General features: G+C 29.2%; 1 protein-coding gene across 1 annotated transcript in view; it reads left to right on the top strand.

The window, feature by feature from the left end:
- Positions 1-13362, top strand: part of LOC129959052 (bridge-like lipid transfer protein family member 1) — a 133609-nt gene that overhangs the window by 54449 nt on the left and 65798 nt on the right. The window contains exons 21-24 of the mRNA XM_056071845.1: positions 3721-4658; positions 5607-5787; positions 7328-9324; positions 10453-10646. Coding sequence (XP_055927820.1) covers positions 3721-4658; positions 5607-5787; positions 7328-9324; positions 10453-10646 — 3310 coding nt within the window. The remainder of the gene's footprint in view (positions 1-3720; positions 4659-5606; positions 5788-7327; positions 9325-10452; positions 10647-13362) is intronic.

Genomic DNA, 13362 nt, shown 5'->3' with positions numbered 1-13362 from the left:
CCGAACTTTGGCTAAAAGTTTGTTGAAAAGAATTTCAAGAATAGCTTAAGTCATGCTTTCATAGATTCTTGTGGTAAAACGATTTAAAACAAAATACTTCTCTGTTATCTCTGTGAAACACGCCTGTCCGCTGTAAGGTTAAAAATAGAAATTCAGGAATCTTCAATACTAATAAAGATGAAAGTCCGTATGTCTATTGGCGATCTACATAAAAGACCATTGAACCTAGAGCTACCAAATGTGACAAGATATGCTTTGGAGGATGGGAATTTACATCTACAAACTCTCTCTCTCTCTTTAAAATTTTTATTTATCTTTTAATTATTTACAAAAATAAGTTAAATTTCAACATTTTCGGTCAATAACTTCTAAAAGAATTATCATACAAAAATTACACCTTTATTTATTGTTTTGCAGCATTATTTTTACGCCATTGTAAGGTACAAATATTTATCTTTCTAATGCTATTAGTTTAAATATTGTACGATGGTAGTCTAATTTTTATAATTTTTTTAATTATTGAGATCTATGATCAAGTTCATGCAAGGAGAAAATTTTATGTATTCACCACTCGAGATAAAAGGGGGAAAAATAAATAAAGTATAAAGAAGAGGGAACATTTCATGGTTGACTCAGTCTGAATCATACTGAGGTGGACCTGCGCCCTTGGCAGAATTGCCAAAACTAACCCCCCCCCCCACTTAAGTGCTGCATTTTTGTTAATTTTTCACACATCTCTGGCCTCCAACCCCACATAAGATAAAACCTGTCTGCAATGTTTCACAACTCAAATTTAACAAATTTTATAATTTTGTGAATAGTTAAATAAAAATTATGTATTTGAAAAATAATTAGCTACATTGATGTGAAGTGCTGTATGTGACTAATCAGATTTCATTTGCAACATATAAAATAGAAATCGTAAATATTTTCTAAACGATTAAAAGTAAAATATTTTTTTATTTTATTTTATTGCTTCTGAACAGCTACTTAGCACTGATGTTAACATGATATATAATAAAATGCATCTCTTCTACTAATATACCAATTTTTTAAGCTGTCTCATTATTAGTAGTGATACTTTGAAATTTGCTAAAAATTGAATCAAGAATTAGTAGGCAAAGATCTTCTTTTGATTGCCTACAAAATAAATTAAATTTTGTTGAATTGGAAACATTGAATTTGAAATGATGAATATTTATAATAAAATCGATTGCAAGATAAAATTGTTTCTAAATTTTATTTATTTTAAATATAATTCCACTGGGACATTACATTTATATGAGAGGACTTTATACATATATAGTAGAAACTTTTGGTATAGAGGTTTTTTCTCGTTTCTTTGGTGGTCATAGTAACGAGGTGGGGTCCAGTTACCTCCATGACAATGACGGACATGCCTTCTATTGGAAGGGTTTTATCGTGGTTGATGATGGGTATTAGGATGCAGCTACAGTTTCTGCCTCATTGCTTGCCAAAGAAGATTGAAACGCAGTTTGATTCTTTACCTATTAGAGATAAGTGGTAACATTTAAATTGCAGAGTAGTTCAAAATAAGGCATGAAATAAGATCACGTTAATAAAAAAAAAAAATTCACGTTAATTTTCCATTAAGTTACACTTTTTATATTTTTATGCGACCTCTCTAGACAAATTTTATCAATTAGGAAGTTTTAATTTCTTATGTAATAATATCATTATAAAAAATCGCATATTCGTATCTTTAAGTTGAGTGAGTTATATTTCATTGAAAATCGAACAAGCTGCGTAGGGACCATATACCAAATTAGAGCTAAAATGTGTTATATATTATAACAAGATAAAATGCATGTTAATATTTACATTAAAACCCTTTTCGCCTGTTTAGGGCATATTCTCAGCACAGTCACGTACTTTTAAGTTTTTATTTGTAAAAATTAAAATACAAAATAAATACATGCAAGCAATTTACTGTCAAATTTATTATAATTTTCCAAAGCGACATTCTAACAAACTAATTCACAGACTATTTATTTTCTTTCATGTAACTGGAATTTAATATACCAGATATTTATGTTAAAATGTTTTTTAAAATCTGAATAGTGAAATGCAGAAGATTTCTTTTTTCATTTTACTAATTTAATTTTTATAATCTTTTGAATGAGTTTTACTACTATTCTAAGTTCTAAATGTATATTCTGTATTATTGCTCGTTTTCATTTTAATTATACCAGAAATTAAAAATAATTACAAGATCTTTGTAAAATATATTTTATAAAATGTCTATCGATATGTATGCATGATTTTTCTTAATTATGTGTGCCAACTGCGAGCGCATAAAAATAAATTGAGGGCCGCATGCATCCTGCTGCTCGCGTGGGTAGACCACTGTTTATCTCTGTCTGTTAAAGCTATATTTAAGGGCATTCGGGATTTTTTTTGGCACACGCTATCGCATTTTTGATCTGAAAATTCTGAATATCAATTTGTATATGGCCTCCATTTTTACCGAAGAAACAGCTTTTTACGTGATTTGAAAAATGTCATAAATCATTTTTTTTTTCTTCTCTGTATCATGATTCATTTGGTTTTAAAGATTCAGTTATACAGCTTTTTTCTAATACTCTTGTTGGATGGGAAAAAAAAAAAAAATACTTTCTAATTGACCAAATTTTTCTTGATAAAAATTTAAAAATTAACGGCAAAAATTTTTTTTATTAACGGAGTCTTATTTTGTACATTATTTTGAACAGTTTTGCAATTTGCATTGTCCACTTATCTGTAATAGGTAGAGAATTAAACCGTGTTTCAATCTTTTGGGGACATTCTATTTATATAATGTATAATAATTGGTAAATTCTAACAATCAATTCCTAAACTAAAATTACGTTATATATATAGTATACATATATTAAGTATGTTATTTTACTTGAAAATTACTTCTTTGGATAACGTTAATTTCTAATTATTAGTATAAAGTACAACAATAATAACTACTATAAATAAATTTTGAATTTTTAACTAATTAGATGGATGAATCACCTGATCACCAAAGACCTCTAATATTAAATAATGCATGACAAAAAATAAAAGAACTTTAAGCATATGGAAATATTTCCTTACTGCTTTTTGATTATCATCAACACTTGTGATTTTCTTTATCAGCTTCATGATTTTTAACCGTTTATTATTATTATTATTGATGTAGGATGGCATTTTTTCAGAAATAGGCTATTAAATTAATTATGATTGTATGCGATAGCATATATTAGAGTCAAACCCCTTTTTAATATATTTCTCTTTCCGGAGAAATTCTCTGTCTTTCTAAAATTATAACATTTGTTTTGACAATGTTTTTAGCTCCTACAACACATACGGAATTTATATGATTGTGGGAAATTTTCAAAACGTTTTCTTTGACATTTTGTTGATCGTAAACATCAATTTCAAATTTAAAAACCCTTAAATGTAAGAACTTGTATGGATTTTTATGAAAAGTTAGAACACTTCATTGTGAAATTGAATGAGGGAGATGCAGGATAAAAATGAATGAGGGAAGTAAATTAATGTTTGCCCGTGGAGTGGCTACCCAGCTGTAGATTTTATAATACCATTTTATAAGGAGAAAAAAAAATGGTTTTTAATTAAATTCTAGCTGAATCTTATTGCTGTGTAAAATTATTAGTTTGGAGAAATTGTATTAAATAATTATTTTATTTCAATGTTTATTTTTTATTTTAGGTAAATATCAGCATAATGCAGGCATCTATTGTAGAAGAAGTGATCGCATTTTCTGCCCTTGATAACTTGAAGGATTTAACATGTGTTTCACTTCTTTCAATTTGTGTAGATAATACTCTTATCCAGCTATCTCATAGCTGCCAAGCAAAAAAGGTTATACAGACATTTACTGACTATTGTAGTGATAATATAGCTCGCTCAAAAATGAATGAACGTTCATCCAAAAAAGCAAAAACAGATTCTTTGCCAACTGAACTGTTAACAGTTGAAACTAGTGAAACTCAACAAGAAGAAACTGTTCTATCCGCTTCCGTGACATGTATCCACTGCCAGTTGCGAAGATTAAAGAACAATAGCAGCATTCTAAAAGAAGCTATGTTAACTGTTATACCTTACTACAGAAGTAAAGTCGAATTTACTTTTGAGAACTGTAGTTTCCTTGGGCGTCAACTTTCTAAACAAAATGAAAAACAAGATACTTTTATGGATTCTGATTGGAATCAATATTTAGATGAAGAAAAATTAGGTTTTATAATGTTTGAATGCGGCTTGGAAGACATAGGTGTAAAGTTTGTAAAAAGGTGGGGTTATAATTCTTTACCAGCTATTGAAGGAGAGGAGAAAAAACATGTTCCTAAAATACCAAAAGAAAATAAGTTATCAACAAGAAAAATGTATACAACTAATGAACAACCTTCCCCATCTAGACATAGTTTCAAATCCGGCAATTGTGATGACCATTGGGATACTAAAATGTCTTTTCCATCTTGCGTGTCGGAATGTGGAAGTTATAGCAGTTCAGATGGTAGCAAATCAAATATTCACCATCAAAATCTAAAAGGAGATGCATCTTCATTTATAATTGAATTGAAAACTGTATGGTTTAACTTTGCTGCTCCTCCAAGGACTCCAAATACACGAAAAATTGATTTCACTCGGTACGTTTTTGCATACTTTTATTTTATTTCTTGTAAATATTCCTTGCATAGTTAATATGTTCATTATTACTTCTTCTACATGGAACATATTCTTTGAAATATTATTATAAGTGAAGGTAGAAGTATTTGCCTTTTTAGAAATAAGATAAGATTTTGTGAGATACCTCAAACATTTTATTTTCAGTAATATTTAATGGCATATGTGAAATGCCCCATTAAATAATAGTCAGTTTTGAAATATTTAATTTTAAATTATTTAAAATATAATTCATTTATTGTATTTATGTGTTTTTGTTTTGAATACAGGATGCTGAATCTCTTATAATGAAAAATTAATAATATTTATCCGTTTTAGAAAAATCTAAACCTTTTATCCAATCTTTAAATAAAAGAATTTTATTCAACACTTCAAAAACTCTTGTATATTATTCAATCTTTTTCTAATTTTTGGATGCGCTTGCTAATGTTCTTAAAGATTTCAAAAGTGTCGGCTTTAATATGGATTGTTGAGATTTTTGTTAAAATTGACGATTTGCGTAGAAAGAAAGAAAAAAAAAATCTTTGAAAGCATAAGTAAAAGTATTTATTAGGTTGGATATTAAATAATTCCTCATGCCCTTGTCATAAATTGATCGAACATACCCTTTGTAGAGTTTTATCACAATAATTGCGTTTGTTATTCTGTATACTGATTTCACTGAATTTATATATTTCTAATTCATTTATTATATCTAATTTGATAAATAATACTATGATGTACAATTTGTAACTTTTCAAAATTTACTCAACCTTTTAAAATTGTAAAAGAAAAGCATTTCCTTTTAATGATTCTTCATAAAAGACTGGATTCAGTACGTTTTGAAATTTTATTTAATCTGCAATAATTTTTAGGCCTGTTTAAAGGTCAAAACTGTTTACTTTTTATATGTATATGTTTTCTTCAAACAGATTAGACTGGCATTTGCTAAGTACAGCCACTCCATCAATAAATGCTTGGCTGAAACCAAGCGATCGTCTTTTAGTTTCAGTCCGAAAAATGGCCAAAGAAACAGCACAGAGATCTGCAGCCGCTATGGCTTGTCTTATGGCTGAAGCTTTAGAAGTTCAAAGTATACATATGCCTATTAAGGTATTTAAAAATTTACTATAATTTTAAAATATACTTCATCGACATTTTTTCTACTTATTGCCTCATATTGAAGAAAAATTGTTTTTATATTCATCATTTTGAGTCCAGTAGTTTAGGGAAACTACAGCAGTCTTTAAGATCTCTTAAATAATCGCCATATATGATTACATTGCTCAATCTTAGTTTAACTGTCAACATTTTGTGTTATTGCAGTTATAAATGCATTTATTAATTTTGAAATACTTGAGTAATCATTTTATCTACTTAGATTATAATGTTATTTTCTTAATTTCCATAAAGGTTCTATGATTTTAAGAGAAGGTTAATTAATAGAATTTTCCTATTAAATCTTTCATTCTTTACTTGTACTCTGTGTTATAGCTATTATTGTTAGTTTTCATCTGATTTGAGTACCAAAATATTATTACCCTCAAATCTATGATACAAATTCTAATCATTTGCTGTCACTTATTATATAGTGAATATTGAAGATTCCAATTAATTGTAGCCTCGTTCATTATTTATGAAATGTGCGTGTATATTGTATCTGCACTTCACTTGATATCTTAATTAGGATTACATTGGAAATAGGAATTACATTGTGATCATCCTGAAAAGTCATGCTAGGGCATATGTTTGGATGAAATTGTATTTTCACAGAGATATAGTAAAAATAAGATTAATAATAATAATAAAAAAATAGCAATAAAAATACTTTGATTCTAAACTATTTACTTTCTTGGCAGCTGAGCTATTTTTTGGTCGGATGATAGCATGAAAATATGGGATGATAATCCTTTATAATTTGCATTACAAAATTTTTTAACATATTTGAATATAGATTGTAATAACTACATAATTTTATCAAATCAAAGCTTTAATTATTTTAAACATGTGTGTATCTGAAAATTATAGCTGTAATAATATAAATGGTATTATTATTTTTAAAATTCCCATGGAGCATATTATGACTAATTCATTTGAACATAATATTCCATTTTATATATTCCAAAAATAGAAATTTTTAAAAATTGAATTAATTATGTTAAACCATGTTAGGAAAATTTATTTGCAATAAGATTCATGATTTATTTATTTTCATATTTCTTCTTGTCACTAATTGAAGAAATGTATGTATAGTTTTGATATATTAACTGCCTTGTTTTATAGCCTTTCACTCTGGAATAATTTTCTAAGAAACTGTATGACATTTCAAATCAAACCACAAATTAAAAAAAATAAATAAATAAAGCAACTCTTCAATATTTATGATTTCTGTATAAAATATCACTTATATAAAGTTAATAGATATTTTAAAAGTCCTATAAATTAAAAATCTTTGTTTAATCTCAAATGGTCACTTTATAACTTTTTAAAGTGCAGAAATTAATACCATGGAAATTAATTTTTGTTTAGCTGGCTTTCATGTGTCTTTACATATGTAATATTCTCAGCACATTCATTGAAATCAATACAGTATTGAAATTCAGCATGTAAAAATTGCTTTTCCGTCATTAAGATTTATTTATTTATTTTATAGAGTAAATATCTTTCTGTGAAGCTTTCACCTCTGGCAAAAACTTTGCAAGAAGACCCTTCTTGTCAATTGCTAATGGTTCTGAGAAGATACTTGAAACAAGTAAATTTAGAAGCTGTTGAAGAAAATTTGTCTCCTGAATATATTCCTCAAATTAAAACTCTATATCGTGGTTTGATAGCTCTTAGTCGTCAATGGAAAAATGTTCTTTATATGCCCTTCCTTGTGGAACAAAATATTCGATTTCGTAAAAACATGAGACCCTTGAACTTATCCTTTTCTGCTCCAAAAATTGATGCCATGCTATCCAATAATGAAGAAAATGATAAACTATCTTTAGATGAATGTGAAGTTACTGATGAAACTACAAATTTGTTAATTGCTGAAGGTGGATCCTTAACTGTTGCACAAGGACAAAAAGTTGTGCCATCCCAAGGGACACCGCCTATTAAATCTTATTCCAGTCCAGATACCGGTTCTCGCTCTAGCAGCAGTCAACAAGAAATTACAGAAGAAGCTGTGAGTAGTGGTTCTGGTCCCCATAAATCCAGGAGGAAACTTCCTAGTTATCCCCCACGCACTTCAAGAGCAAGTGTTGCATTTCCTCTTTTAGGTGGCCCTCTTGATTCTCCTGGTCGATATGCTGGGGGCATGAACAGCAAAACTAATGGCTTTGTATTACAACAGTATGGTGTTAATGCAATATCAAAATTAAAGAGGAATGATAGTAGACATAGTCTAAAGTCAACTACTTGGAGTTTATCAAGTATTGAACCAAATTTGCAATCATCTGTCTTTGGCACGTCACAAAAGGGCTTAGTTAATGGTGATATGGATCAAGTTGATGAAGATTTGTATAATTGGATGGCAAGGCAGCAAGACTATATTAGAAGTACCAATAATCAAAAACGAATTGAACGTGCTCAGATGGAATCAAAGAAAAGTACATTTGCTACTGAAAATAGTTTTGAAACTGAAATGCCTAAATCTATAGCTGCTGCAGTTAATTTTGCTCCTCTGAGTATTCAACTAGCTGATGCTCATGTTATCTTTCAGCCTTTTCTTAATAGCATTGGTGTTCCAAACCAAACTCATCACACATCTTTCAGTGCAATATTTGGGCCAAAAATATCTGTGTCCACTGCTGTTGAAATGTTAAAGATTGATATAGTAGAATCTGAATATCAAAGTAATGCACGGCAAAAGAAAAAGACAAATCGTAAACAATCAAATATGCATGGGAAATTTTTTATTGATACTAGCATGGACACACCTACATTTATTTGTGATAAATTTTCATTAGAAATGGAACTAAGAGAAACACTGCATCACAAGGCTGAAAGCATAAGCAATGATATTTTAATTACTGCGCCAGCTTTAATGTTTATGACAAATGACTCAAGGCATTCTACTGTTATTAATTTTACTGTGGACATAAATTTTGTTGCTCAGCAGGTAAACATGCCATTACTTCGCTTACTGCATCAATTTTCCACCATGTATGAAAATATTAAAGAAACAAGACTTGAACTTAAGGCAAACAGACTAAGTTCTTTTAAAGAAAGTGTGAAAAATGACAAAAAGGGATTTTCACCCTCTGAAAGCCAAACTGGGAGTTACAGACTTAATTCTCCGCGTCCTCCCCCAGCAAAATTCAATACTCCCACTCCTACACCTACAAAATCTTCATCAGTTGGTGTTGCCAGTTTAACTGCTGGTATTCGCAGACCTCATACTCTCTCTCAAAGACTCAGAGCAAGTACTAAAGGTTACACAAACTTACAAGAGATGACCTCTAAAGAAGAACGTTCTTCTAGTCCTCTAAGCTTCACTCTTAGTGAATCTGTGGCAATCGATATTCCCGACACTTGTTCTGCCCCTGCTTCTGAACACACATTATTAGGGGAAATTAAAGATTTGCATCCTAGATGTTGGAGAACAATGTTTTACTTACTGGACCTGTATGATACTATGCCTGAGCCAAAAACTGTGAATGAAAGGTAACTAATTTGAGAATATGTATTCAAATACGTTTGAATAATCTGAGATGAATTTATTTCATATAATATGTTATAAAATTATTTATACTTTCAACGAAACAAATTTATGTTTTTTTTTCTTTTTTCTACTGAAATTGCAATTATTGGAACAACGTTATCAACAGAAACCTGACGGATAACTATATGTTTCAATGTAGTTTACTTAATACTTTTTTTTGTAAATTTTAAGGGTTAGATTATTTTTAATGCAAGATTCAGTTTCTTTTGTGAATAGATTTATTTATTTGAAATGCAATATCTATCATTTCCAAAAATGTTCAATTTAATTTTAATATTTCAATTCATCTAAAATCGTAGGGTATTTCTATATTCTATTGCTATTCATATTAAAATATTTAATTTTTTACAAATATTGTACTTACGAATTACACATTTATTGAACAAATATTGTATAATGTAATTTATTGTACAAACCATTTCAATTAAATTCAAGTCCAATGTTTGCATAATGGATTGGAATTATAGTATACAAATTTCTTTCCCTTTTTTTTTTTTTTTTTACAAGATAAATTATCTCGCTGAAATTTAGAATTTTAAGTGTTTTTATAGATTGATTTTCTTATAAAAATTCGTTTCATATTATGATCTGAATTTTAAAAAATGGAAATGATTTTATTGTATTAATGAAAATGGTATAATTGAACTTTGATTATTATAGATATATGTTTATTCGAAAATTATTTAAATAATATTATATATGTAAGGAATAAAAATGGTCCTTGTTGTTAAAAAAGTTTGTTAGAAAATACAAAGGGGAAGTGTACTTCATATCATTCCTTTTGTTACTTTTTTATATTTTAATTTCATAAGATATATTATTACCACTCACAACATCCTTTTCATTTATTTTTTGCATTTGAAAAGAAGGTGTCAATCTGTAGTTTTAATTAATGCTTCAATTTTTGAAGAAATAAATCAACGAATTTTACATTTGTGCATTATGTTACTTTTGATTTTTTTTTTTTTTTTATTCACTAGAGAATTTTGCTCTGTTCGATAATATGTGAAGAAATATTTCATTTTAAACATCTGTTTTGCAAATTATTAATTATTTTCTTTTGCTTGAAGATGCTCTGCTGTTCACCTTCCTCAAGATAGGAAATCTCCAGATATTTCTGATGAATACAAAGGGAATGGAAAATATGAACCACTGAAAGAACAGCATGTTGATATTGATGCTCCTGATAATACTAATACAGTAAAACCAGAGAAAACCACATCTCCTGTAATACATAAAGATCATTTAAAGGGCTTTACTAAAGGTAATGATTTAACACATTAAAGATGTTAAGTACATGCAGTTACTGTGATATATTTGTTAGTAGTATTAGTCAATTGTAGCTGATCAGCTCAGAAACGATTGGTGCTGTAGAAATTTTTTCTCAAGAGAATGCTATTGACATATATTTAAAAACATAATTATCACCTCTGTATAGCAAGAAATTTTTAATTGTGATAATCTAAATTGTTTTCAAGAAAATTACTACATAATTTTTTTGATGGTGATTTCAAACAAATGAAAAAGAATATATATTAAATCAGATGTGATTCTCTCTCGGAAATATGGGAGCGCAAACAGAAACAATAACACAGTGAATGAGAGAAAAAGAAAGAAAAGTCACGAAAGCGAGTTTATCCTCGGATATCAAGAAACGATTGTGTGAAAGCCAAACCTGATCCTCAAAAATATTCGATGGAAGTATTTAACATTCTTCATAAATCAGTTGCCATGAAGTAACTTTTTTTTTTTCTTTTTCAAGTTTAATTTTTATCCCCCCCCTTTTTATTTTGAAAATATCATTTTGATACGATTTGAAATTGTAGAATAACACTAATAGAATAAATTTTTTTCCCAGTCCATGAATTCTGATTGATAAAAAAGTACAAATGAGCCTTTTTTGACAGCTCTATTTTTTCCCGATAAACTCGGAATTTTTAAGAAACTGATGCAGATATCGGTATGAAATTTTTACCAGTTGTTTCCTTCAATGTAATACTCGGTAGAATACATACTTTAGTAGAATTTCAAAAATTATACGTAAATTTAATTTGTTCTTTTTTAAAATTTACTCCTGGTGTAATTATCTTATCATAACAATTGACAGCTCATTCTATAGATACTTTTAATATCTTAACTTAGTAAGTTAAATTTTTATCAGATTAATGGTTTTGTATTTAAACTTGAAAAACCAGTGTCCTTCAGGAGCAAACTTACTGGCCTGTTTTTGGACAGTCAACTCAGTAACTTAAACCATAAAATTGCTGTTAATTATCCCCCCCCCCCCATATTTTAATACTTTTCATGACAATTTGACTGGAATAGATGCGCAGTGTGCGAATTTGGATGCTTTGAAAGCAAATTGACATACTGCCCTAGGCTTGTGTATCTCCTACTTGTTAATTCATTTTCTGCATTATTATTCTTATTATTTTTATTTATTTTTCTTTTTCGCTATTTGCTGAACTCTGAATCCAAAAAATGAATAAATAATAGTAGTAATAATAATTAAATCAGATTAAAAACGAAAAAACACGTTTTAAAATAATATAGGAGGAATTGCTGCTCTGCAGTCTTGATGGTCGAGTCACTACTGGTTTTAGTATTATATATTTAAAAAAGTGATTTTAATTCATTGAAAAAAATTCATTATCTTTTGAGCGTATTTTTCTATCATGATAATTTTTAGAACATAGAATTATTATCAATTATATTAATTTCAGAATTAATTAATAAAAATAATAATTTCAAGATTAGGGTGCAAAATAATTTTATTGTGCAATTCAAATGTTTCTAAAGATTATTCTTCTAGTGATTAAGGGCTATAGTTACCCTACAGTAGTCACAGGATTTGTGACACTGTTATTACGGTTTACACTGGATGGTTCTGAATAGCTGTTTCATAATTTGCAGGTAAGTTAGATCTACAGAAATAAGTCATTTTTACGTCGAAACATATAGTTACGAATACAGAGTGAGAAAATAAACTGCACAAAACAGTTGCTGTCACAGGGAAGTAATAAAGGGAGAAAAAAAACCGAGTTCAGAATGTTATGGTGCATATTTTCTGCTACATAACTCTAGAATGTTCCCTGTAAGAATATGTTATATGTTCTGATTTAGCTGTAATTCAATAAAAAGTTAGTTTCAATGCGCGAAATTCATACAACTAGTATTTAATACAATCTAGAACTTAAAAGGACAAAAAAGTTTAGTAGAAAAAAATGAATGAAAAATGAATTGTCCGCATGTATTAGAGAACGAACCAGAAAGAGGTTTTATTGTCAGTGTGACAGTGACAATAAACAATGTCTGGTCGAGAAGAGAAAAACAAACAGATGCCCTTAATAACTGCTAACTGTAGTGATTATGTTTCATCTTCTACTTATGCTCAAAACAATATTCAGCAATTCTTGAGGCAAAAGCATCTGTATCAGTTGTTTGTTAGTCTACGAATTATACGATCGTGATGGTAGGCATCTCTTTAAAGCATTTTAAATATGTTTAATCGGATTTAATTGAAGAGAGAATGCTGGCCAATTCATTCGACTTTGGTCTTCACTTTTCTGAACTCCTGAACAGTCAGAGCTTTGTGGCGTTTTGTTATTGCCCATAAACATAGTCTGGACCTATGTTACCTCGGAATACACACTCATGGTTGAGGATGGCTTCATCATGTTAATGATCTCTGTTTAATGAAATTCACTCGAAAATGTAGAGCTCCGTTTTTCCATTCATCATTATGCCTCCCCACACAAGCATACCAGGATCGCCCCTGGACTTTTTCTTGATTTTAGTGGAATGAAAACCTGCACCTCTCTCCTCATCAACTGGCATCGAGAATCATTTGTGAGGTTAAACGTCTTTCATCCATAAAGAGGACATGATTCCATTGAACAGATGCCCGGTTTTTGTGTCCTTTATACCATTGTAAAAGGTGCCGCCTATGGCATTCTTTTAATAGTTTGCAACGTTCCAAA

The sequence above is a fragment of the Argiope bruennichi genome, chromosome X1 (assembly GCF_947563725.1).
Source record: "Argiope bruennichi chromosome X1, qqArgBrue1.1, whole genome shotgun sequence".
Taxonomy (NCBI): Eukaryota; Metazoa; Arthropoda; class Arachnida; order Araneae; family Araneidae; genus Argiope; species Argiope bruennichi.
This window is presented reverse-complemented; position numbering and strand designations above follow the sequence as displayed.